This window comes from Nycticebus coucang, chromosome 3, assembly GCF_027406575.1.
Source record: "Nycticebus coucang isolate mNycCou1 chromosome 3, mNycCou1.pri, whole genome shotgun sequence".
NCBI lineage: Eukaryota > Metazoa > Chordata > Mammalia > Primates > Lorisidae > Nycticebus > Nycticebus coucang.
The window spans coordinates 73,636,096-73,663,909 of NC_069782.1; the positions used below are offsets into that span (position 1 = coordinate 73,636,096).

The 27,814-nt window shown below is 38.2% G+C and overlaps 1 protein-coding gene across 5 annotated transcripts; it reads left to right on the forward strand.

The window, feature by feature from the left end:
- ZNF248 (zinc finger protein 248) lies at positions 1-24,577 on the forward strand. 5 transcript variants are annotated; one of them, XM_053585546.1, is made up of 6 exons: positions 1-246; positions 1,542-1,641; positions 1,738-1,779; positions 18,030-18,156; positions 18,769-18,864; positions 22,719-24,577. In XM_053585546.1, the coding sequence occupies exons 3-6, from the start codon at positions 1,765-1,767 to the stop codon at positions 24,218-24,220; spliced, it is 1,740 nt and encodes a 579-aa protein (XP_053441521.1). In that variant the 5' UTR covers positions 1-246; positions 1,542-1,641; positions 1,738-1,764; the 3' UTR covers positions 24,221-24,577. The 5 variants fall into 5 exon arrangements, with proteins under 5 accessions (XP_053441521.1, XP_053441523.1, XP_053441524.1 ...); XM_053585545.1 differs by lacking the exon at positions 1-246 and adding an exon at positions 288-870; XM_053585548.1 differs by lacking the exon at positions 1,542-1,641.
- Positions 24,578-27,814: the final 3,237 nt, after the last annotated feature.

Consider the following 27,814-nt stretch of genomic DNA (forward strand, 5'->3'; position numbering starts at 1 on the left):
TAGTCCCTCCAGGGAAAAAAATCCCTGGCCTCCGGGTCCACACGGCGAGGGAGTGCGGGTGAGCGCCCGAGGGTTGGGCGAAGGCCGAAAGGGAGCTGCGAAACTCGGGGTGCGGGTGGCCAAGCCTGCCAGTAGGGCGGTGCCCCGGTGCCTGTGGCTCCGCAGAGTTGACGAGACTGCGGGACAGGGTCATCTCGGTTAGAAGGGCCCAAGGCCAGAGTTGGAACGCGACCGCCCCGGAATAGGGTCAGTATGCGTTTAGCCCCGAAGCTTGGCGGGCGGCGCTGAGGGCGCGGACCGGACGGGAGGGAGCGGGGTTGCGGGAAGAGCTGCGGCGCGTGCGTGACGTGTGCGCGTCGTAACGTGGGTCTAGCGTTTTGACGTTCGCTTTTTGTGCGCCTGGCCCATGGGGAAGGGGCGGGTCTGCTCGGACATCCTCTCCGTGGAATCATCTGTAAATGAATTAATCAGACAAAACGGCCTCCGAGAGACTCGATTTCCTCTCTCTGTAAAATATGGACATCGGGAATACTTGCTGCTTTGGTTGCTTTGGGCACTTTCGTGTTTTTAGCTACTCCTGTGTTTATTCAGTGTATGTGTAGTACCCAGTACCCTAGGAGAGCCCCGGGAAGACCGCCCTTGCTGCTGGCGTTCGGACCCGGTACTGGGGCCTCTGTGTTTGCGGAGCGGGAGAGAGAAGGGGCTGGCCTACCTAGCTTCCAAGGCCCTTTTCTGGCTGGAACAGGCCCCATATCCCAAGTTGTTATTTGTTACATGTTCACTTGTTATATATAATCATGACACAGTATCTTGAAGCCTTCGAAATCTGTGTGCTGGTGGAAGGTCTGGGACAAGTTTAAGAAGAGACAGGTGAGCTGGACCTGAGGGGTGGGCACGCGGGCTGCACAGGAGATGCCACCTCTTTGGAGAGTTTGAGGGCGTGGTGAGGGTGAAAGGCTCACCAGCCAGCTAAGGAAGTACCGTCATCGACCTTCCCACACCCTTCGTGTCTCATTCACTTTTCACCAAGTCAAGTCGCTATTAGTAGTCTGTCTACAAGATGCTAAGGTTCCTGCTCTCGTGGTTTTAAAGACCCCCCATGGAATGGTATTGCAGGCAGATCTCTTCTATCTCTTCGGGTTATGTTTTGATCTTGATTGAAAAAAGAAAAAAAAGAGTCTGAGAAGATGACAGGTTCTGATCATGTAATTTGTTAGAGGAAGAATCAAGATTAGAGGTCAAGTCTGCGGGTTCTTAGGCCACTGCTATCCAGTTTGTTAAAAAAAAAAACTTTTGAGAAATTGCAAATAAGTTAGAAGAAATGTTTTTAAAATTTATCTTGCTTCAAACACCCCCATCCCTTTTTTCAGAGGTTTCTTGGAATATCAGACCTCAAGAGATATATCTGGTAAACAGATAAACAATATGGCCTTAGGGTTTTTTCCTACAACAAGTTTTGACAAATTCATCATGTTTCTTCCTTTAGATTACTGTTATTATTAAACTCATCTTTTCATGTTTTTAATTTTTCTGTGTCACAGAACCTAAATTGGTAATAAATCAATAAGAAACATGTTTACATTCACTCAGTGAAAAGTATCATGTCTAAACTCAACATTTATCGGAGCCACACATGGACATGTAAGTATTTTGTGTGTGGAGCTGTACAGGCAGGTGAAGCCAGGAACTGCAAGGCAGGCCAAGTTTCTCCTGACTTTCTTCTTTCTTCTCCCTCAGCTCTCCCTCCTCCACTAAGAGCAGAAAATGAAAAAATCCCAGGTGAGTTTCTTGTTTATTTATTCCCACTTGTTTTAAAATGGATTTTCTGAAGTTTATAAGGATTTATATTTTTTTAATGGAAAAACAGAAACAGGCAAAAATTTACATTAAAGGAAACAAAGCTATAATAGCCAGATCCAAAGTGGGGCGGTTGTCAAAATTGATGCAGGATTTTTAATTTTACAGAATTATCTAAGTTATCGTAAAGTTGTATTTTTCTAATAACACCCCCAAAATAAATGCAATAAGTTGTCTATAATCATTTTTTGGTAGAAACAAAAGGTGCCAGAACAGTACTTGGTATGTATACTTTTCAGGGGAATAAACAGTGAGGTTTGAGTGGCCAGCTTTCTGATGGGCCTGCTCGATCTGCAAATAAAACCTTGAAGATACGGAGGAATGGAGGAACTGCATGTCCTCAGAACTACTCTTCCTAAGTGTTTGTGTGAACTCATTTGTATTTCTAGTTTGAGTCATAGACAGTTCCGGTTTATGTTTCGGTGTTTGTCATTTACATTTCAACCTAATGAATGTAGCTTTTGCCCCTTACCACCACTCTTGTGAATCGGTTCTGGCCTTCAAACTGGAGTCAAAGCCAGTGGATATTTTCTTTGCTTTGCTCAACTGTTTGGCAGGTTTTGATATTGTTAACCACAGATGCCTACTATTTTTTAGTTCCTTATTTTCTTAGGTGTGTTTATTCAGTTAAAAGAAAATATATGTGAGTTTATTCTTGCTGGCCCTTGCCCTTTACTTAAAAGGAAAATCATTTTCTTTAGGGCTTCTCAACTTAGATTCTGAAATTTCTGATAAAAGTCCCAGCTGAGGCTGATTCTGCAGCTCTGGGGATCATCCTTTGAGTAGCAAGCTTACACATTATTTTCCATTATTTCTTATTCACTTAGCACCACGTTCCAGGGATTTCTGTGACAGACCATGGATTGTATCTTCTCTCTTTTGTCACAAAAATGGCAATTTAAGCATGGATGTCCATAGTTTACTAAACTACTTCTAAGCTTTTGCTCTTACAAATCATGTTGTAATGAATGACCTTGTACATTTATAATTTTGTATTTGTAGGTTTAGATATTCAATGAATTCTCAGAACTTGATCAGCTTGGTATTACTGCCTGTCCTAGTGTTATTTTCCTCCCTCTTTGGCAATACATGAGAATGCTTGTTTCTCTACAGCTTCTCTCATAGAATATGTTGGTTCAATTTCTGAATTTTGGGCAACTGATAATAAAAAGTGATATTTCACATAATTTGCATCTTCATGCTTCAAATTGTGCAGTTTTCCACACTGTGAGCGAAGTTGGATATCTTTTCATGTGTCCTAGCGTGCCTTATATTTATTTTTCTGTGAACTAACTGTTAATATCTTTTGCCCATTTTTCTCTTAGGTTTTTGGTCTTCTCCTCAGTGTCTGGTTACCTTTGTGTATATTAAAGATAACACTCCTTGTTTATTATATGAGTTGCAAGCCATTATTTTCTGGCATATTATTTGTCATTTGATAATTGCTCCTGGTGCTTTTTTCTCCTGCGGAAATACAGTATTTGGTTATTTTGTCATCTAGTTTATCAATTATTTCTTTATGGCTTTGAACTTTATAATAGCATTTGGAGGCATAATTTGAAAGTCCTTCCCACTTCATGATTATAAGGAATCTGCCCATGTAGTTTAGTAGTTTTATACATTTTAGCCTTTAATCTACTTGGAATGTATCTTTGTATAAGCTTTTAACAATTAAATTATCACAGTTTCATTCTACTTACCACCTCCTACCCTGTGTGTTGTTGATATATTTTTCTCTCCTCCCTGTGTTCTAAACCCTATAAGACATCTTTAGTATTGTGGCTTTAGACAGTTGACAAGCTTTTATAATTATTGAAATATTTGGCTTTTCCTGTGCTCTACTTCCTTCTTGTAGTTCCATGCTTAATCTCTAATCTGCAGCATGGACAAGTTACTCTAATACTTCACCAAGTTACAAAATCATTTGAAAATATTCAAAAATGTAAATTCCCAGCAGAAATAGTACATACATTATGTGTTCTTTTATTTTAAATATTATCTTTTTTTTTTTTTTTTTGTAGAGACAGAGTCTCACTTTATGGCCCTCAGTAGAGTGCCGTGGCATCACACAGCTCACAGCAACCTCCAACTCCTGGGCTTAAGCGATTCTCTTGCCTCAGCCTCCTGAGTAGCTGGGACTACAGGCGCCCTCCACAACGCCCAGCTATTTTTTGGTTGCAGTTCAGCCGGGGCCGGGTTTGAACCCGCCACCCTCAGTATATGGGGCCGGCGCCCTACCGACTGAGCCACAGGCGTCGCCCTATCATTTTTTTTTTTTTTTTTTACATGGATTGAATTAGTTTTTCTCAAGGCAGGGTCACAAATAAAGCAGTGACCTCAACAAGAAACCAAAACTGCATCTTGAAATCAGAGAAACTAGAACAAAATAATTGGAACAAAATTAAAATTCTTCATGTTTCAAGTCTGTTTTCTTTTTCTTTTCTTTTTTTCTCTCAGTTTTCTTATGCATATTGAGTACTGATTTTTTTTCAGTAATAGAAATGATTTACTTCATAACAATTACATACATACATGTTGCTGGTTGTGGTGGCTTATGCCTATAATCCCAGCACTTTTGGATTCTGAGGCAAGAGGATCACTTGAGATCAGAAGCTAGAGACCAGCCCAACATAGGGAGACCATGCCTGTACCAGAAAAAAAAAAAAAATTAGGTATGGTTGAACACATCTGTAATCCTCATTACTCAGGAGGCTTCAGTGAACTATGATTGTGACACTCCACTCCAGCCTCGGTTGCAGAGTGAGCCCTGTCTCTACAAAATAACTGGCTACATATATTTGTATATACCTAGGTAACTATACAAGTTTTGAGACAGACTGTGTTATGGCCATTATTTCACTCCCAAGAAACAGGTTGACAGCATCCTTTCTGATTCACCTGTGTAAGTTTCATCTTGCTTAGCTTATTAGTGTTGCTAGGAGGGCTTCGTTTGTTTCTGTCTGTGCAGGTTTTATGTCTTTATTTTTGTGTATCTCAAAAATTCATAATGACCCATGTATATGTAATGTCAACAGAAAAGAAGCCAAACTCCGTAAAATAATTTGAATAAGTTTAGCCAAATTTGAGAATTATGGCCCAGAGCTATACCCAAGAAGCCTGTAATGAAAGATACCATGATACAAGTGTAAGATGCAAATGAAAAATTGAGAGAATTATAACAATTGTTAGAAATTTCAATATATATTAAATATCCTACAAATGAATAGGGTAAGTTGAAGACCATTAAAAAGAAGAAAGTAAGACTGGGTACAGTGGCTCATGCCTATAATCCTAGCACTCTGGAAGCCTGAGGCAGGAGGATTGCCTTAGCTTGGGTGTTTGAGACCAGCCTGAGCAAATGTGAGACCCCATCTTCTCAAGACAGCCAGGCATTGTGGTGGATGCCTGTAGTCCCAGCTGCTTGGGAGGCTGAGGCAAGAGAATCACTTGAGTCTAAGAGTTTGAGGTTGCTGTGAGCTGTGATGTCATGGTACTCAAACTCTGGGTGACCAAGTAAGACTCCGTTTCTAAAAAAAAAAAGAAGAAACAAGTCGAATAGTAGGCAAAGGATATGTGTAGGTGACTGACTAAAGAATGAATGAAAATGGCTATTTTAATAATCCTTAACTGAGGTTTTTTTATTGTATGATAATTGTATATCCACATTTGTAAGAAATAATACAGAGAAATCCCATGTACCCTTTCCACAGTTTTCCCAGTGATAACATCTTGCAAAACTATAGTACCTCTAAGCCAGGCATAGTGGCTCATGCCTGTAATCCTAGCATATATTTGTATATGCCTAGGTAACTATGAAAATTACCTATGAGCCTTAGGCAGGTGGATTGCCTGAGCTCAAGAGTTCAAGACCAACCTGGGTAAGAGTGAGACTGTGTCTCTACTAAAAATAGAAAAACTAGTGAGGCATTGTGGTGGGCATCTGTAGTCCCAGCTACTTGGAAGGCTGAGCAAGAGGATCTCTTGAGCCCAAGAGTTTGAGGTTACTGTGAGCTGTGATGATGCTATGACACTCTACCCAGGGTGATGGAGTGAGAGTCTGTCTCAAAAACAAACAAACAAAAAACTCCTGTAGTACCTCCACCAATCTTATTAAGATTTTCTCAGTTTTACATGTATTTATTTGTGTATGCATATGTGTATGTATAGTTGGTTATATGTGTTTTTTACCACGTGTGTAGTTGCATGTATCCATACCACAGATACAAGATACAGAGCAGTCCATTACTACAAAGATTCTTCCTGCTGTCCTTGTATAATCATACCCACCTCCATCCTGGCCTTATTATGCCCCCATCCTTACCCCTACAACCTTATCCCTAAACCCTAGCAACTACTACTCTGTTTTTATTCTTTCAAAAATGATATAGAAAATGAACCATGTGATTACCTTTTTTCATTTGGGATAATTCCCTAGTGGTTCATCCAGGTTATGTGTATGTCAATAGTTTATTCCTTTTTATTATTAACTAGTATGTCATGGTGTGGATGTACCACAATATAAATGTTCACATGTTGAAGGACATCTGTGTTATTTCCAGTTTTGGGCTATTAAAAATAAAGCAGCTGTGAATATACCATCTTACACTTCCCACCAGCCAGTGTATGCATGATACAGTTTCTCTCCATCACTTTTTTTTGTTTTAGCTATTGTGATGGGTATAAACAGTGGTATTTCACTGTAGTATTAAGTTGCATGAAAATCTTTGTGTTTATATTGCCATCAGTATATTCTCTCTCTCTCTCTCTCTTTTTTTTTTTTAATTGAGACAGAGTCTCACTTTGTCACCCTCAGTAGAGTGCTATGGCATCATAGCTCACAGCAACCTCAAACTCTTGGGCTCAAGTGATTCTCTTGCCTCAGCCTCCCTAGTAGCTGGGACTACAGGTGCCTGCCACACCTGGCTATTTTTGTTGTTGTTGTTGTTGTTGTTTAGCAGGCCCAGGCTGGGTTCGAACCCACCAGCCCCAGAGCATGTAGCCAGTGCCCTAACCACTGACCTACAGGGACCCAGCCTATATATTCATTGAAATAGTTCTTCATGTCTTTGAACTGTAGGGGAAGAATATTAATTTTTCCTTAAACCACCCATAGGTTTTCATTTGGAGTGGTCTTCTATAATAAAAGATAGATTAACAAGAGAGAAACAAACAAGTTTATTAACATGTATATTTCATGTTAATTCCCCAGGGAATGAGTAGTTCTCAAAGATGTGGCTTTGAATTCCAGCTTATACAGCATCGTCAACAAAACAATTTCCAGAAAAGCGATATGACAAAGGAAAAGAACTTTTGAATCTTTAGGAGTGACAACTTGTGGGAAGGAAAATAAATAGCAAATAAAGGCTTGTTAGTATAGCTCATTAATATAGGTTTCTCTGGTACCATATCCAGTATGATAGAGTCTCACATTGTTAACCTTTGTTACTCCTGGTAGACAGGGTGGCAGGATACCTTTTGTCTTTGTAAATCTATGTCCTACTTTTAGACAAATAGGGAGGGCAGAGAGCTTTCTAGTATCTGCTTCTTTATTGCCTTCAGCTCAACAATCTTTCATATTTTAGGGTGGCATATTTTTGGTCTTCTACATTACCATTTTCTGATTGGATTTTTTTTTAATCTATTGAGTTTTTAGAGTTCTTTGTGTTTTTCAGATAGTAATTCTTTGTCAGATAGATGGTTTGAAAATATTTTCTCCTGGTTTGTAGCTTGTATTTTCAGCTTTACAGAGTGTTGCACAGAACAAAAGTTTTCCATTTCAATGAGGTCCAGTTTATCAGTATTTCCTGTTGTAGATCATACTTTTGTTGTTGAGTCTCAGAGTTTTTTTGTCTAACCGTGTGACCGAAGACTTTCTCCCCCTTTTTTTCCTTAAAAACTTTTATAGGTTAAGACTTATAAAAAGTTAAAACTTTTATAGGTTAGAGTTAAAATTTGTATAAGATACAAGGTTTAGATTGAGATTCAGTTTTTGCCTATGAATGTACGATTGCTCCAGCACCATTTGTTGAAAAATTTGAACATTTTTTTCAACAAATTGTGAAAATTCCGTTGAAATTTGTGAAAATTTTATTGAGCTGCTTTTGCACTGTCATCACAAATCATTTGGCCATATTTGTATGGATCTGTTTCTGTGTTCTCTTTTGTGTTCCATTGGTCTGTGTGCCTCTCCCTCTGCAGATACCACAGCTTGATTGCTGTAACTTATAGTGAGCCTTAATATTGGGTAGAGTGATTCCTGTCACTTTATACTTTATCAGAATTTCTTTAGCTATTGTATGGCCTGTCCCTTCCACATAAGTTTTAGAATAAGCCAGCCTTTGTTTATAAAAGTCCTTGCTGGGATTTTGATAGGAATTTCATCTAGATACTGATTTTAAGGGTAAAATATTTATTGACTGCTTCAGTTAGCCATCTTTGTCAGCTAATACCTTCCTATCTCTGAATTTAACATTCCTTGTCACTTTACTTAATCTAGTCATTCATTCATTTAGCAACTATTTATGACTGTTCTGTGTCTTTAATGACTTTTTCTTTTTTGAGACAGAGTTTCACTTTGTCACCCTTGGTAGAGTGCTGTAGTATCATAGCTCACAGCAACCTCCAACTCCTGGGCTCAGGCGATTCTCTTGCCTTAGCCTCCCAATTAGCTGGGATTGCGGGTGCCCGCCACAATGCCCGGCTATTTTTTGTTACAGTTGTCATTGTTGTTTTAGCTGGAACTGGGTTCCAGTCCGCCCACCCTAGGTATATGGGACCGGCACCCTACCCACTGAGCTACAGGCACTGCCCAGACTGTTCTGTGTCTTAATGAATGTTGAATTGCAAATTCTCTTCTAAGAGAATTGTATATTTTAAATTGTTCACTTGGAATGAAAAAGCTATTTGGTATATAAGAAATTTATGTTTCCCCTTGATGAGCATTTGGGACAGAAGAAAATAACCCCAAAGTGCTTTTGTTAACTGTTGCTTGTTGTATTACCTCATTTCAGCTTACTTGTTGTTAAACTTGAACATTTTGCCATAACTTCTCAGCTGGAGTAACAGTGCCATATGTGGTATTTTAGCTTTAGCTATAATTGGAGATTAAAATCTTAGTTTACATATTCCTTAATACTAACATAATGCCTTCTATAATAACATGTGTTTCAGTTAGTTATTAAAAGAAATCCATTTAAACTCCCAGAATCATCTGCTATTACTTCTCAAGATGCTATTTTATCATGGTCTCTTGTATTTGTTCACAACTGTGTGTATTGTCCACTTTTTGAATTCCTTTTCTAAAAAAAATGTTGACATTATTTTTTGTTTGGATGGAGTGTAAGAGTAATATCCTTTCTAGAGCTTGGCCTGCCTGAACATCTTTGAATGAGATTCTGTTCAGAAGGCTTTGTCCAGATCCTTGCCCAGACTTCTCTGCGGATGTTTCACTTGGTCCAGTAGATGCAAAGTCAGGTTCTGACATTTGTATTGATTTGTATTCTTGTATTGCCATCAGTTTTTATTTTGTTTGTATTGGTATTTTGAAGGATATATTTTTATTTTTGGAGTTCAGAAATTTCTTCTGCTCAGAGATGTTTTGGAAAATATACGTAGTATTTTATCATCATCATGTTTTTTCTGTCATTGCTTATTCTTTAGCCTCTCTGTTTTCCCTTAGAATTTCTTCTAGAATGGTATTTCTTCTCTAGAATTTATCATCCATGTGTCTTACCTTGTTTATTTTCATTTCCATCTCTCTTTTTTGTACTATTTTCCTTGTTCATTGTATTTCCAAGTCTTCTTTTAATGTTCTTTTTTTCTTTTTCTTTCTTTCTTTTTTTTTTTTAGAGACAGAATCTCACTTTGTCACCCTCAGTAGAATGCTGTAGCATCACAGCTCACAGCAACCTCCGACTCCTGGGCTTAGGCAATTCTCTTGCCTCAGCCTCCCAGGCACCCGCCACAACGCCTGAATATTTTTTTTGTTGCAGTTTGGCCGGGACTGGGTTTGAACCCGCCACCCTCGGCATATGGGGCCAGCGACCTACTCACTGAGCCACAGGCGCCGCCCTTCTTTTTTTTTCTTGAGACAGTCTTACTTTGTCACCCTTGGCAGAATGCTGTGGTGTCATAGCTCACAACAACCTCAAACTCTTGGGCTCAAGTGATCTCTTTGTCTTAGCCTCCCAAGTAGCTGGGACTACAGGTTTTAGAGACAGGGTCTTGCTCTGGCTCAGGCTGGTGTTGAACCCATGAGCTCAGGTGATCCACCTGCCTCGGCCTCCCAGAGTGCTAGGATTACAGACGTGAGCCACTGCACTCAGCCTTTTAAGGTCCTGTAGACATTTTTTTTTTTTTTTACATTGTCACTATTTGGGTACCACGTTTTTAATTTCTTAGTATTTTTTTCATTCCGATGGTTTCTTATCATTATTGGTTTAGATAGTCTTAAAAATTTATTTGAGGGTATTAAAATTAGTTAATTTTTCTTTTCTTTTTCTTATAATGATTTTGGTCTTTTAGGATTGGTATCTTAGGATTCACATCTAGTCATCTTGGTGCTTATGCTTTATGCTGTTGATTTTCCTCAAATATCCATTGTTTGTTTTCTATTCATATATAAAAGAGAAGAAATCGTTTGATCAGCACAGGTAGCTAATGTGAACTCATTCAGCTGATGAGAAACCTGTCTTCTCTTGTTCTCTCCCTCAGCGGAAAGGCTCATTGGAGGATAGCAGGTGAATTGTAAGGCAACATAGATAGATGGGAAAGGTAACAGGCTTTCCACCAGAACCCAGGAGGATTTCCGCACTCATTGCTGTGCTTGAAATGGATATCATGCCTCTGACTTCTATTTGATCTTATTGATTCTCTATCTTTCAGAAATTGTATTTTTTGTTCTTCTGCGGGAGGGTCCCTTTCCAGCAGTATTCTGCTTTCATTATGTATTTATTTATTTAATTTATTTTTTGAGACAGAGTCTCACTATGTCACCCTTGGTAGAGTACCATAGCGTCATAGCTCACAGCAACCTCAAACTCCTGGGCTTAAGCGACTCTCTTACCTCAGCCTCCCAAGTAGCTGGGACTATAGGTGCCCACCACAACACTCGGCTATTTTTTTGTTGTAGTTGTCATTATTGTTTAGCAGGCCCAGCCTGAGCTTGAACTCGCCAGCCCTGGTGTATGTGGCTGGTGCCCTAACCACTGAGCTATGGATGCTGAGCCTATTATGTATTTATTAATATTCTTTCATGTTTCTTTACTAATATTTTAGAGTTAGGAGAGATACATATTTACCTCAGACTAGAAGAAAATTGCAGACTCAACACAAAAGAAAGAAAATAGTATATTAATCCCATAAACCCATTCTCAACTTCACCAGTTATCAACTCAGAGTCCATATTGCTTCATTTTTACTTTCACCCATTTCTGCTGAGATTATTTTCAAGTTCGAGATAAATTATTTTCTTTGCAAATATGTCAGTATATACCTCTAAAAGATACCACCTCTTTTTCTTAATCTTAAATATGAAAATTTTCTTTCTCTATTTTTTTCAGTGTTCAAGTGGATTTTATTTTATTTTTTTCCTTTTATTAAATCACATACACATAGATCATGAATACATTATGCTTTTATGGGGTACAATGTGTTGATTTTCTTAATATGAATATTTTCAAACAAAAGAGACACCAATATAATTTTTACCTAGTTTCATCAGTTAACATTTTTGCCTTATTTGCTTTATCTCCTCTCATTTTATTTTGAAATGTATTTGAAAATAAAATCCACACATTATAACTCTTTCCCTTAATTACTTTGTTATGCAATCCACCCTCCTCCGCCTCCCAAAATACTAGGATGACAGATGTGTGCCACTGTGCCTGGCTCTGATTTTTCCTTTTCTAATACTTTTCATCCCACTGCTGTCTAGTCTCCATGGTATCTTTAACATTCATTGCTTTTATTTGGCTTTTGCTAGTTTGATTATAATATGCCTTAGTGGATCTCTTTGAATTTTTCTTACTTGAAGTTTGTTGAGCTTCCTGGACTTAAGATTTGTGTCTTTCATGAAGTTTGGGTACTTTTTATCCATTATTTCTTTAAATATCTTTCTTCACCTTTCCTTCTGAAACTCCTGTAGCTTGTATATGCAAGCAGCAGGGAAGCCTTAGAGAGTGAATGGTGACGAAAATCACAAAAGGCATTTTCTGCAGCTTGTTGAGAATTGAATATTTTTTCTTGCAAAAAGTGGTCCAAAGCATGGAAGAAGTTGGTAGTCATTTTGTGCACGGTCTGGCAGATACGGTAGATGACAGAGATTTTCCATGTCCAGCTTCTGTAGTTTAAGCAGCGTTGTTTGTGTGACAGTGTTGTCTTACAAGAGGATTGGCCTTCCTCTATTGACCAATCCTGGCTGCTTAATCACAAGCATCCTCATCATTTTATCCAATTTCTTACAGTAGGAATCCACTGTAATCAATTGACCAGGTTTCATGAAGTTGTAGTGGGTAACACCACTGCCAGACCAACAAACAGACCCCATTAGCTTTTTTTGATGAATATTTTATTTTGGACAGTGTTTTTGGCACTTGGTCTTTATCTAACCATTATTCTGAAGACTTGCGATTGTCAAAAAGAAACCATTTTTCATTACACAGAACAATATGGTATAGATATGGTTCACCTATATGTCATGACAGCAAAGGCAAGCTTCAAGATGATTTCTCTTCTGACACTCATTTAATTTATGCAGAAGCCATCTATCCAGCTTCTTTACCTTGCTGATTTATTTCAAATGGTCCATTGTTGTTGGAATAGTGACATCAAATCTTGCTGCTAATTCACATGTAGGTTGAGATGGATTCGCTTCCATTACAGTGTTCAGCTCATCATTATCCACCTTGGTCTCAGGTTGCCCACGATGCTCACTTTCAAAATGAAAATCACCAGATTGGAACTTCTCAAACCATTGATATACAGTGCATTCATTAGCCACATCTTTCCCAAATACTTCATCGAGACTTTGAGCTGTCTGTGCTGCATTGGGTCCATGATGAAACTCATATTTGAATAATGACATGAATTTTTGACTTACTTATGGTTCCACGAAAATTACTCTAAACCAGTGGTTCTCAACCTTCCTAATGCCGTGGTCTTTTAATACAGTTCCTGTGGGTTGAGACCCACAGGTTGAGAACCGCTGCTCTAAACAAAAATTGAAAGATAAGCACAAACCGAAACATGCTTTTGAAAGAATGAGGATGTACCTTCACAATTAAAAAACAAACAAAAACAAGAAGTGTCAAAGTGCAGTGTCAGAGATAGCAACTGTCAAACTTAGTACTTAAAGAAATCAGACAGTTCATACAAGCTAGTAGTACAGAGTTCCCATATATATTCCCTTAGACATAGTTTCTTCTGTTATTAACATATTAGTATATTTGTCACAACTGTTAACAATGTTGATTTATTATTAATTAATGACTACTTTATTGAGATTTTAAAAATTTTTCCCTAATGGAGTTTTTCTATTTTGGGATAGTCACATTCTACTTAGTCATCTTGTTTCCTTAGACTCCTGACTGGAACAGTTTCTCAGATGTTCTTCTTTTTGATGACCTTGACAGTTTTGAATACACATCAGTGTTTCGTAGAATGCCCCCTAGTTTATATTTGCTGTTTTTCTCAGATTTAGACTGGACTTAGAGTTTCTTAGAGGAAGACCACAGAGTTAAAGTGCTATTTGGTCACATACTATCAAGGGAAAATGCCATCAACACGACTTATCACTGTTGATGTATCACTGTTAATTAACTGGCTGAGGCAGTGTGGTCACGTTTCTTCACTGTAAAGTTACTCTTTCTTCCCGAGTTTTCATACTGTACTGTTTGGAAGAAAGTGGATTGTTATGGTATACCTTGTTAATGGCTGAGTATCCACATAAATTATTAGTAATTCCACATGGGAGATTTGTCTGTTCTCTCCCATTTATTTATTTAATCATTTATTTATATTAGTATGAACTCATGGCTAGTTATTTTGTACTTGGTTATAATCTGATGCTGCCTTGTTTATTTTGTTGCTCAGAAATTTCACTTTAGTCTTTTGGACCTCTTTTCAATTGGTTCCTGTGTCCCTTTGAGTGATGGGATATATCCCATTTTTATATTTTTATTTGAGTACTTCTCCCTTATTTATTGTCACCAAAAGTTATTTCAGGATCATCTTATATGTTCCTGTCCCAGCCCTAGAATCAGCCATTTTCCAAGGAGCACCTATTCTTTTATTGGAGCATGTTATTAGAAAGATTGTATGATATTAGATTGGGACACTAGGTGTGCCTGTTGTTACTGATGTATCGTTACTTGTGGATTCGTTACTTGTGGATTCTCTCAGTTGACTGAACAAAAAAATACATGTGTATACTCCTGTATACACACCTCTGTGTAAGTGTTCTGGTGTGTAGCCATCTGTATCTATATCAAGCTAAACATTAATTCATACTCCTATCTTCTGCTCTAATCCATTACTATATCGAACATTCTAGCTTTTCCCCTTGCTTGTCTGTAACCTCTCATTTTAACAATGGGAAATCTGGGCAGTGCCTGTGGCTCAGTAGGGCGCTGGCCCCATATGCCGAGGGTGGCGGGTTCAAACCCAGCCCCGGCCAAACTGCAACAACAAAAAAAATAGCCGGGCGTTGTGGTGGGTGCCTGTAGTCCCAGCTGCTTGGGAGGCTGAGGCAAGAGAATCGTGTAAACCCAAGAGTTAGAGGTTGCTGTGATACTGAGGGCGGTACAGTGAGACTCTGTCTCTACAAAAAAAAAAAAAACCAATGGGAAATCTGTCTACCACCATCTGCCTTCCATTTACTTAATTGTTCCTTTTTGATATACATGTGGAAGTGATTTCAGAGTTGTAAACTCATGAACTCTTGGTTCCTTCCAGCTTTTGGTGATTATTAATTGAGCTGCTAGAAACATTCATAGGAAGTTTTTTTGCATGGGCATAAGTTTTCATTTATGTTCAGTAAATGTCAAGAGTGTGAAATTGGTGGATTGTGTGGTAAAACGGTTTAGCTTATGAGAAACTTCTAAACTGTCTTCCAGAGGTACTATATCATTTTACATTCCTACCAACTGAGAATCAGAATTCCTATTGCTCTGTATCTGAACCTGAAATTGATATTTTCTCTGTTTTACATTTAACCATTCTGATAAATTTCATGATATCTTATTTGGTATCAATAATGACAAATGGTGTTCAACATTTGTTCCTGTGGTTATTTGTTATATGTGTGTCTTTGGCGATAATGTCTGTTAAGATTTTTTGCCCATTTTTCAAGTATTTTTTTTATTGAGTTTTGAGAGTTAATAGAAAAATATTTTCTAATATTTTGCAAATATTTTCTCACAGTCTATAGCTTTCTTTTTCATTATTGTAGAAGAGCCTTTTAGAGAGCAAAATATGCATCTGATGCTGTATTTAGTAGTACACATTATTATTATTTTTTTTTTGAGAGAGAGAGTCTTACTTATTAACCCTTGGTAGAGGGCCTTTGTCAACAGCTCACAGCAACCTCCAAATCCTTGGGCTTAGGCGATTCTCTTGCCTCAGCCTCCCGAGTAGCTAGGACTACAGGTGCCTGCCATGATGCCCGGCTATTTTTTTTTGTTGCAGTTTGGCCAGGGCTGGGTCTGAACCCACTACCCTTGGTATATGGGGCCGGCGCCTTACCCACTGAGCCACAGGTGCCGCCCAGTACACATTTTCTTAAGTGTACTACTTTCTCTGCATCCCACACATTTTGACAAGTGGTATTTTCATTTTTATTTCATTAAAAATATTTTAAAATTTGAAACTTCTTCTTTGGCTTATAGGTTACTTAGAAGTATATTGTTTAGCTCTCGAGTTTTAGAGGAATTTTCCAGCTATCTGTTACATATTGATTTCTGTTCAAGTCCATTGTGGTCTGAAAATATACTTCATATGATAGTTTTTACTTTAAGTTTGTTAAAGTGGCTAGGCACCGTGGCTCACACTTGTAATCCTAGCCCTTGAGAAGGCCAATGCAGGTGGATTGCCTGAGCTTACGGGTTGGAGACCAGCCTGAGCCAGAGTGAGAACTCATCTCTAAAAATAGCTGGGCATTGTGGTGGACACCTGTAGTCCCAGCTACTTGGGGGGCTGAGGCAAGAAAATCTCTTGAGCCCAAGAATTTGAGGTTTGGCTTGGTGCCCATAGCTCAGTGAGTAGGGCGCCGGCCACATACCCTGAGGCTGTTGGGTTTGAGCCCGGCCTAGGCCTGCTAAATAACAATGACAACTGTACCCAAAAAATAGCAGGGCATTGTGGCTGGTGCCTGTAGTCCCAGATACTTAGGAGGCTGACGCACGAGAATCACTTAAGCCCAGGAATTTGAGGTTGCTGTGAGCTGTGATGCCACAGCACTCTACCAAGGGTGACAAAGTGGGACTTTTGTCTCAAAAAAAAAGAAAGTTTGTGAAAGCATGTTTTATAGCTCAGAATATGGTCTGTATTGGTAATTGTTCCACATGAGCACAAATAAAATGATAGAACATGTATTTTATTGTTTAGGGTGGGGAGTATTTTATAAATAAATGTAAGTTAGATCAAGTTAATAGACCGTGCTATTCAGGTCATGCTTACTGATTTTCAGCCTTCTTAATCTGTCAATACTGACAGTGGGGTGTTGGAAGTCTCTAGCTGTGATATAGATTTCCAAGTTCTCCTTTCACTTCTATAGGTTTTTACTTTATGTATTATGATAGTCATTTATTTAGATGCACATATGTTTTACATCTTGTTTTCTTGTATGATTTTGAATCCATCTAATCAGCTCTTAATTTCAGATTATTTTACTTTTCATCTCTAGAATGCTTATTTTATGTGTATATGTGTATATGTATGTGTGCGTCTATATAGACACGTATAAGAGGTCCCCAAAATGACACCTAGGTTTAATGATTCCCTAGGATGACTCAGCATATAGTGAAAAGAGACAAAGCAAAATCAGCAAGATGCTCCCAGTGAAGTCTCACAGAACACACTTAAGTCCTCTAACAGTGACTTGTGACAACACATGTGAAGTGTTAGGCAAGCTCAGTAAATACTTGGTGCCCAGAGTTTTTATCAGGGGCTAGTTACATCAGTGCCCTTGGCCTAGCAAATGCCAAAATTCTAGATTCCCAGAAGGAGTACACGTTATTTTATGTAAACTTTGTTGTTTACATAAACAGTTCAGGTTTAGTGAATCATTTTTATCAGCAAATTATAAGAAACCTCCAGATGCCAGTCAAGTATGATCCTCTTGTTGCAGACCTTTCAAAGGGTAGCAGTCTCAGGCCTGCTGTACTAACCGTTTTTCTGTGTAATACACATACTGTATACTGTTGAACTTCTCCCATTTTCTTGTTTATATTAATATTTTCCTTTGTTTTTAACATATTAATCATAATTCATTTTGAAATTCTTATTTGTTAATTTCCAGTGTCTGGGTCACCTGTATGTCTGCTTTTATTATCTATTTTTTTTCTTTAGCTCTGTCTCATCACATACCATGACATTTTTTACTGGATACCAAATAGTGTGTTTAAAAACAAAAAAAATTGTTAAAGCCTTCAAAAGATGGTCTCTTTAAGGAGAGAGAATTTATTTTTTTCTCTAATGTGCAGATAGACTGCAGGGCAGTCAGGTTAATCAATCACATGTGGAGCATGGTCAGGGTTTGTGCTGTTCTTTTCAATCCGATTATTTTTATAACTGAAAGTGTTCCTCCATGAACTTTGATAATGTAAAAGGTAATACGAAAGAACTGACTGTTCCTCTGTAACTCCAATCTACTTTGTATGCATTGCAAGTTCCTGTATTATCCAATATAATGTGTATTTTTTTTTAATCAGGTTATAAGCACTTCAAGAACAGAAACCATATTTGTTTGTTTTCATCAGTCGCATTCACAGCAGGCCCTTAGCAGAAACTCAATTTGCACAAAATATTTTGTATTCTATATAGTACAGCACAAAGAGAGGTATCCTATACTTGTGTGTCATTTTTTAGTAAACTCTGAAGAGATTCGTTCTCTTAAATCTTTTTCTACATCATTTAGTTCTGACTACTTCATATAGAAAAGGAATATACTGTTACAGGAACGAGTGTCATTCAAGGACGTATGTGTGGACTTCACCCAGGAAGAGTGGTCTCTTCTGGATTCTACTCAGAAGGTACTATACAGAGATGTAATCCTGGAAAATTACGGCAACCTTGTCTCCGTAGGTAAGGATTTCTTTTTTCCATTTGGCTTCCAATAACATGTGTTCTTTGGGGTGTTTTTTGTTTGTTCTTTTTTTTTGACAAAGTCTTGCTCTGTTGCCTTAGGTAGAGTGCAGTGTCATCATCACAGCTCATAGCAATGTCAGCTTCCTGAGCTCAGGCAATCTTATACCTCAGCCTTCTGAGTAGCTGGGACTACAGACCTGTGCCATGACATCTGGCTAATTGTTCTATTTTTAGTAGAGATGGGGGTTTCACTCTTGCTTAGGCTGGTCTCAGACACCTAAGCTCAAGCAGTCTTCCTGACTCAGCTTCTCAGAGGGCTAGGATTACAGGTGTGAGCCATCACACCCAGCCCAGTAGCATACATTTTTTTTAGTTGCTGGAACATATGAATGCACTGTAGTTTTTTGATTTGAAGCTTGAGATTCAAGGCTGTGAGACGACTGAAACCTTTTGACCACCATAAAGAATGTGCTTTTCCCTCCTTAGAGAGTGGTTCACTTAAGCACCTTCCTTGAGCTCCTGGAACTGTACTTTCTTTCCCCATCATTTTTTCAGAGTCCCTGAAGCCAAGCTGTTTAGCCCCAGTCCTGTGTTATTTTCTTTTAACAGGGCATTGTGTTACTAAGCCAGAAGTGATCTTCAAGATAGAGCAAGGAGAAGAGCCCTGGATCTTAGAGAAAGGATTCCCAAGCCAGTGCTACCCAGGTGAGTTAGGTCAAGGCAGATGGAAGCCAGAGGAAATTAGAACTTAGGTTATTGGTTTAGTGTTTGTCACCTTTGCAATATTTTTAAAAACTTTCTAATTTTTAGCTTTAGACCATTAGAAATAATGAGAGACATTGCCCCATCTCTGTTACTTTAGCTCTCTTCCGTATGTTACTCTTATTCATAAATACTTTTCCTTTTTTTTCTGACATTTTAAGAGTGATTTACCTTTTAGGCTAAGTAGGCCACATGTGGTCTTGGTTCACATTGCTACTGTTTGTTTCTCTTCCTATTTATTCCTCTTCTTCTCTTCCTCCCTCCTCTCTCTTTCCTTCCTCTTCCCTACTGCTACTTCCAAATTTTTCCCTTTAAAAATATAAAAATGGTTGTTAGCTCAAAGGTCATTGCTTTGCAATGATGATTTGCCAATCTCTTTTCTGAAGTGTGGTTGTATATAGATGAGGGTAGTCCTGGGACGGTACCACTTTTAGATGGCATTAAATTCATCCCTTAGAGGAGATTAAGAAAGAAACTCTGAGCTACACAAAAGTTAAATAAGGTGCATCCTACTGTCCTACTGCTTCCTTAAATGGCAGCAGTGGAGTCACTGTACGAAATCTCTCACTGGTCTCTTCATGGTCCTGTTGTTACTTTCCATTCAAAACCATCTTCTCCATCTCTTTGTATTCTTGCTTTTCACTGATGTCACTCACAAGCATAACGGTTTTTCTCATTCCTGACATGATCTAATTCTTAACTGGTTCTTTTTCTTTTTAATCTAAAGCATTTGATTTATCTTCACTGGCCTGACAAAATAACCTATAGTTGCTCTTTAATAAATGAAAGTCCCGCTTTCATTGACTATTACATTGTGTTCCTAATCTGCCTGTCTTAAAATTTCTTTCTTTTTGCTGTCCAGAATTTATATTGAACCTTATCCTTTCCTATATCTTAAATTTTGTTTATATTTTCTCATTTATCTACAACTTTCATTCTTGTTAGCTTTGCCTTTTTTTAGATAATTAATGTTAGAACTCAATTTTTTGCTATAACGCAAATAGTTCATATATATATATATTTTTTTTTTTTTTTGTAGAGACAGAGTTTCACTTTATTGCCCTCGGTAGAGTGCCATGGCCTCACACAGCTCACAGCAACCTCCAACTTCTGGGCTTAAGCGATTCTCTTGCCTCAGCCTCCCGAGTAGCTGGGACTACAGGCGCCCGCCACAACGCCCGGCTATTTTTTGGTTGCAGTTTGGCCAGGGCTGGGTTTGAACCCGCCACCCTCGGTATATGGGGCCGGCGCCCTACCGACTGAGCCACAGGCGCCGCCCGCAAATAGTTCATATTTTATAACACTAATTCATCAGTGGCTGTATGTCAGGAACTCAGGCCTGTTCGTATGGCTTTTGATTAGGGTTTTTTTCCTATTGAGATTTTTCGTTTTTTTTGAACAGAGTCTCACTTTGTCACCCTTGATAAAGTGTCCTGGTGTCATAACACATAGCAACCTCAAACTCTTGGGCTCAAGGTTTTCTTTTGCCTCAGCCTCCTGAGTAGCTGGGACTATAGGTGACCGCCACAATGCCCAGCTATTTTTAGAGATGAGTTCTCATTCTCACTCTGGCTCAGGCTGGTCTCAAACTCCTGAGCTCAAGCAATCCATTCACCTCAGCCTCCCAGAGTGCTAGGATTACAGGCATGAGCCACTGTGCCTGGCCCTCCCTATTGAGATTTTGTTCTCCCAGAGAGACTAGCTTCTCTTACCTTTCATAATTCTCATATTTTAATAACTACTTTGTTGATTATCTGTGGAGCCAGGTTTAGAAGAAGTCATTATTTTTCATCCATTCAAAGAGCATTCTGTAGTACTCTTAAGTGTGTATTTCCAGTTTTTGTCCTCATATATAAATTCAATCAGGTATGGGTTGGAAATGATTCACATGCATATTATTTTTAAGAATAACTCATGTACTGTCTCCTTGGCAGGGGCAGAGGAAACAAGACTGAAGTAACTCTGCCAAGAACCAGGCTGTCGTCATGACAGAGGCTATAGCATTGAGCAAAGGATTTCTTTTATGTTACAATGAATTATATAGACAGTAACTTTTTTTTTTTTAGGCAGTCTCTGTCACCATGGGTATAGTGCTGTGACATCATAGCTCACAGGAACCTCAAACTTGGGCTTGAGGTGGGCTCAGGTGATCCTCTTGCCTCAGCCTCCCTAGTAGCTGGGACTACTGGGAAAAGCATTTATGAATGAGAGTAACATATGGAAGAGGGATAAAGTAACAGGGATGTGGCCAAGCTATTGGCAGTGTGGCACCCACCACAATGCCCAGCTAGTTTTTCTATTTTTAGTAGAGATGGGATCTCACTCTTGGTCAGGCTGGTCTCAAACTCCTGAACTCAGCAGTCCACCTGCCTCAGCCTCCCAAAGTGCTAGGGTTACAGGTGCGAGCCACCGTGCCTGGCCTGGACTGTAACTTCTTCTAAAGGATGGAGTAAGTGGAACCTTGAAATGTTAGGGATGCTATAGACAATTTTTGGTTTTATTATTATTGTTGTTGTTGTTGTTGTTGTTTAATTAAAGCAAATAGCAGTTCATTGAAGATGTTTGAGTTCTGAGGAGAGCAAAATAGAATGCTTCTAGTTGAGTGGAAGGTGTGTTGTTGGGAATGAACAATTTATAAGAGAGATACCTGATACCTGGCCAGTGCTACCTGGCTTGAATATTTAATGTGAATCAGTTGTAAAGTTTTGTTTATCTTGTTTTGATTTGTTTTTGCCAGGAAAATAACTTTGATCTGTTGGGCTTTGGAAGAGTGACCTCAGGGCTATCACAGATTTTTTTTTTTTAACGAGATTAACATTGTCCCATGGGGTAGCAGCAGTGAAGTGTAGCCAAGAAATTTTATGATAAAATTTACTGACATTGTCAGTACCATATAGAGAAATAGGATCCTCATGGCCCTTACAAGTTAGTAAAAGCCTCAGACAAGGCTAAGTTTTAAGCAGAAAACCTAGATATGAAAGAAAAACCTAGATATAAAAGCAGAATTATAGAATAAGACATATGTGGTAGTGAGGCTTCTACTAACTCCCTCGTTGAACTCATTATTTGTGAATGTCCTGCTTTTGAATGAATAACTCTTAGGAAATCTCCATTCCTCATTAATCAGGTCTTGAGTTTATTTTGCCTTGTCTCGCATGCTTTTCTTACAGCACTAAAAAATATGATTCCTTATCAATAAAATTAAAGAAAACACTAGATACTGCGATATAGGACATTTCTTTTGATCCTAAGGAAGTTGATGTTTTCAAAACCTTAATTTCATGTTGATATGTAGAATAAAAAAGAAGCATTATACTCTTGTGGGAATCCTACCCCAGTAATTGTATGAAAGGATTAGGAGTAATCTGTTTTGTCTCTACTAAATATAGTTCATCCTCAGAAACCCCTTGCTACTAATCTTTACTGTCACTTTATTCAGCATTTATTGTCTCTTTTGGGTTCACCCCCATTTTCTCTTGAGTTTTTCTGTTTCTGAATCAGCTACTCTGGTTTCCTGTGATGTAAATTTTATTTTACCTGTTTCGTTCTAGTTTTGAAAGTTATATAAAGTGTTAAATGTCATTGCCAAGTTCCTCTCCTGGGTCGTACTGCAACATATTTGTGTTTTCCACTTATACCAGGAGGGTGAAGGAAATTTATACTTGGATTGAGTTCATACCAGGAAACTGAACCTAAAACAAAAGAATTGACTATATAATGAGACATCTGTGTAAAAGTTCAGTTCCATCAGAAATGTGTTAAGATTCATAAGATATGGTTATTTTTCTCATTTCTAGAAAGGAAATGGAAACTTGATGACCTGTTAGAGAGCAGCCAGGAAAATCAAGATGAACATTTTTGGGAGCGTATATTCACCAGTGACAAGATAGTAAGCGTAGAAAGTGGTGATACAGGAAGGAAAACTTTCAATCTCTGCACGGACTCTGTTTCTTCAAGAAATTTTCCTTATAAAATATGTGACTCATGTGAAATGAGTTTAAAAAATATTTCAGGCTTGATTATTAGTAGAAAGAACTATTCCAGAAAGAAGCCTGATAGATTTAATGTATGTGAGAAATTGCTCCTTAATTTTAGGGATGAGAAAATTCCTATTGGTGAGAAGTCTTACAAATATGATCAAAAAAAGAATGTCTTTAATCATCACCAGGATCTTTCTCAGTCAATTTTTGACCATTCTTTTGGGTATAATGAAAATGGACAAAGCCTCACTGAGGAGGCATCCTTTTTTACAAATAAGAGATCTCAGATAGGAGAGACATTCTGTAAATACAATGAATGTGGAAGAACCTTCATTGAAAGTTTAAAGTTCAACTTATCTCAGAGAGCTCATTTAGAAGTGGAGCCATATGAATGCGATATTTGTGGGAAGTCCTTCTGTATGGATTTAAGATTTGAACATGAGAGAGGTCTTACAGGGATCAGTCCTTATGAGTATAATCAATATGGGGAAATCTTCTGTGGCAATTCAGCTTTCATTATCCATCAGGGAGCTTACACAAAGAAGATTCCCAATGAATATAAAGTGAGTGACAAAACTTGGGGAAAGTCAACTCTCTTTAAACATCAGTTAGTACACATGGGGGAAAAACCGTATAATTACAATGAAAATAGGAATAATTTTAGTAAGAAATCACATCTCACTCAGCTTCGGAGAGGTCACTTAGGAGAAAAGACCTTTGAATGTGGTGAATGTGGGAAAACCTTTTGGGAGAAGTCAAACCTCACTCAGCATCAGAGAACACACACAGGAGAGAAGCCCTATGAATGTACTGAATGTGGAAAAGCCTTTTGCCAGAAACCACACCTTATCAACCATCAGCGAACACACACAGGAGAAAAACCTTATGAATGTAAGCAATGCGGAAAAACATTCTGTGTGAAGTCGAACCTCACTGAACACCAGAGAACACACACAGGGGAGAAACCTTATGAATGTAATGCATGTGGAAAATCCTTCTGCCACAGATCAGCCCTAACTGTCCATCAGAGAACACACACAGGGGAAAAACCTTTTATATGTAGTGAATGTGGAAAATCCTTTTGTGTGAAGTCAAATCTCATTGTACATCAAAGAACTCACACAGGGGAAAAACCCTATAAATGTAATGAATGTGGGAAAACCTTCTGTGAAAAATCAGCTCTCACTAAACATGAGAGAACTCACACAGGAGAGAAGCCCTATGAGTGTGATACATGTGGGAAGACCTTTAGTCAGAGGTCAGTACTCACCAAACATCAAAGAATTCATGCAAGGGTGAAAGCTCTTTCTATATCCTGAATGTTTGTTTAGAAGCCTTCATTCACCTGTCAAGTTTGTTGGACAATTACAAAAAATGAATTTAGAAGAAAGCCAAAGAATGCCACAAATTACTAGAAAGTGGTATCTCATTTGTATATGTGAAAGCTTTTAAGTAAAATTAAAACTTTTCATTAGAAAATTTGTATTAATGGGAAATCTATTAAGTATTGTGGTGAAATATTTATCTAGAATTTGTGTTATTTAGTGTCATATTCCAGATGTGCTACAAAAATTTTATTGTAAATTTAAGGGACAGTTTTCACTTATACCCATATTTACAGTGGAATCTAAAGCTAAAAGTTGAATGATAGCAGCATTCAGCACATGTGAGGAGTCCCTGATGTTTGTAGACATTATATAAGTGTGCTTATATAATAGAAATTTGGGGCGTGTTTGATTTGTATATTGTAGCTCAACATGGTTGTGAGGAGAAAATACTTAACAGTTAGTTTGGTAACTATTATGGTATGTGTTAATATTTTCCACACTAAATGACATTTAGTGTCTTTATAAGTTGATATAATTGTGTGTGTAGATATGTATGTGTATATATATGTATGTATATGTAAATATATTTGTACCCACATACTTAAATATAGTAATGTGCTAGTTTCACCTCATACTGACTTAAAAGTGCTGCTGATTTTTAAATTTGGGGGAATTTTGTGAGCCAGTTATTAAATACAGTCATTATTTAAAATGATATAAACTTACAACTTATTTATGTTAAAAACAAAGTTACTAAATATCCAACACTCATTACTTCCAAATTATTTTGCTACATTTCACTTTTACCTTTGTGGTTATTCATAGTATTGAATATGTATGGCGAAAATACTATATCCTGGTTTGCCACTGAATATCTCTTCTTGATTCAGTGCTATCCTGTTGTTAGTTTGGTGGTGGTATTTACACTATGGAAATTGGCAAAATCTGTATGTCAAGATCTTTATTTTCTCAGAGAACCTGTTGTCAAATATTTACCAGCATTCCACTGTGTGTATATAAAAATATATGTTATATGATATGTTAATAGCTGGTTTAAAGTACAAACTACATGGCTATAGCCATTATTGCTGAGTTGCCTCTTCAGTAAAGAAGCCAAAAAATGTTTTTGTGAGGTTTTTAACTACCTCTGAATGATTCCTATTCTAAATGCTACGCTCTTTTTAGCTTGGCCAGTATATGTTTTAAGTGAAATATTATTTCACAATGAACCATATCACATCCTCTGTTCCCTGGCATATACAAATAAGTATGACCTTCTTTATATAACTACCACTTCAATAAAGAAGCCAAACAGTATTTTTTTTCTGAGGTTTTTCAACTACCTCTGGGTCAATTGATAATGTAAGTGCTATTAATAAGAATGATATTTACATAAATTATGCAAGGGTTAACATTAGTTATAAACAGTAATACTCTGTACTCTACATATAAAAAGTGGTGGTATATAATGAAATGTCCTTTTCATACTCTTGGAACTTCAGTGTGCATCTATTTAGGCATGATATATGTAACCCTAGTTCAATGTAACTCAGAAACTATGTATTTGTATTTAGTATTATAGAATGTCACATAGTGGCTCTACCTCCTTTGTCCTGTTGTTTCCCACACTTCCTTGGAATATGTTGGTCAACAGTGTTGTGTCTTCCTTGCTGAGCTAAGTTTTATATTTTTGTCCATTCTTCCCCCAGATGATTTAGGGGGTAGATTAAATTAGTCAAAGCTAAAGCTAATCATGGAAATTCCAGTTTTTTTCTTTTTTAAGTAGTCTGTTGCCCATGTTCGAGTTCCATGGAGTCAGCTTAGCTTACAGCAAGTTCAAACTCCTAGGCTTAAGAGATCTCCTGCCTCAGCTTCCTGAATAGCTGGGGCTACATGCATATGTTGCCATGCTGGGCTAGTTTTTTCTATTTTTAGTAGAGGCAGGGTCTCTCTCTTTTTTTTTTTTTTTTTGAGACAGTCTCACTATGTCACCCTCAGTAGAGTGCAGTGGCATCCCAGCTCACAGCAACCTCAAACTCTTGGGCTTAAGCGATTCTCTTGCCTCAGCCTCCCAAGTAGCTGGGACTACAGGCGCTTGCCACAACGCCCGGCTATTTTTATTTTATTTTATTTTTTGTTGCAGTTGTTTAGCTGGCCCAGGCCGGTGCCACCTTCAGTGTATGTGGCTGGTGCCATAACCACTGTGCCATAGGCTCTGAGCCATACCACCCTGAATGCACCTGATCTCGGAAGCTAAACAGGGTCATGCCTGGTTAGTACTTGGGTGGGAGTGTCTCACTTTTGCTCAGGCTGGTCTCAAACTCCTGGGTTGAAGGGGTCCTCCCACTTTGGCCTGCCAAGAGTGCTAGGATTGCAGGCATGAGCCACTGGGCAAGGCCTGGAAATTCCATTCTAATGCTTTTGTTGGGATGCACATGTAAGCAATTAGATGTCAGGAAATATTTGCAATACTTCTGGGTAAGATCTCCCTGATTAAAAAAAGAAAAAACAAAAAACATTGTCATGACATGAGAAGAGATTGTCACTCTTCTGCTGGACTTTTTCATGTCTGTATGTGATGTTGGCTTTTACTGACAGTGCACCGGGTAGGAAAAGCTGGCTCAGGTAACATCACTGAGCTGCTCAGCTCTTTGCACCTGCTCTCTACTGGGATTTTGTGTAACCTGCGATAATAACTGTTTCTTATTCATTCTTAGGGCTGATACTTACAGCTGAAAGCATTCCAGCTGACACAGATGAACACGTCTAAGTGTTAATGTTCTGTACATAGATTTTGAGGGAAGAATTCTTTAAAAAGTTGATATAGGGGATTGTTGTTTATATCAGCAATGGTTCTTTCTGGTGGACAGCAGAATTCTCCAGCTAAACAGATTTTAATGTCAGACTTACTGCAGTGGTGTCTGCCACCAACAAGAGATATTGAAAGACCTAGAGACTAGCATTAGCAAGAAGCCATCATCATTCTGAGGCCTTGAGGGGCAAGGATGGAAGCAATGTTACCTGAGCCCAGCAAGAGCTGCTGTCTTGGAGGAGCGGCCAGTGTGTCAGAGACTGTCCCTATCAGAATTGTGGCACCAAATTGCCTGTGCCTCCCTTTGGTGAACCCAACTAGGTGCAACTGCAAGAGAGCCCAGGTGGGTACAAAGGTGGAAAGAGAATCTGGGTAGAGTACATGGAGAATAAGCAACACAGTGTTTTTCATTTCTGTAAATTCCTGTGTAGAATGCTCAGTATTAGAAATAAAGTTATTCTGCTAGCTGAAAGTTAAGTGTTTGTATTTCATTGTACTTTCATATTGGCATAAGTAAATTCTCTTTGGAACTAAGCACTGTGGCAGGTAGATCTCTCCTTTGACATGTTATATAAAGCAGACATCATTTGAAATTACATTGTTCTTACCTCTCTCTGGTGTTGTATGTGGTAGAGGTAGGCAGCGTTATTCTTACAAATAAATAGCCAGTTTTCCCTGTACTGTTTGAATAATTCACATTTTTCTTGATTTAATATGGCCTTTTTATTATGTACTTCAATATGCATTATGACTGTTGCCTTTGCTCAATGCAA

Coding starts and splice junctions, on each gene's coding strand:
- ZNF248 (XM_053585546.1), top strand. Junction 18,157..18,768: donor CGGCAACCTTGTCTCCGTAG/GTAAGGATTTCT, acceptor TTCTTTTAACAG/GGCATTGTGTTACTAAGCCA. Junction 18,865..22,718: donor CCCAAGCCAGTGCTACCCAG/GTGAGTTAGGTC, acceptor TCTCATTTCTAG/AAAGGAAATGGAAACTTGAT.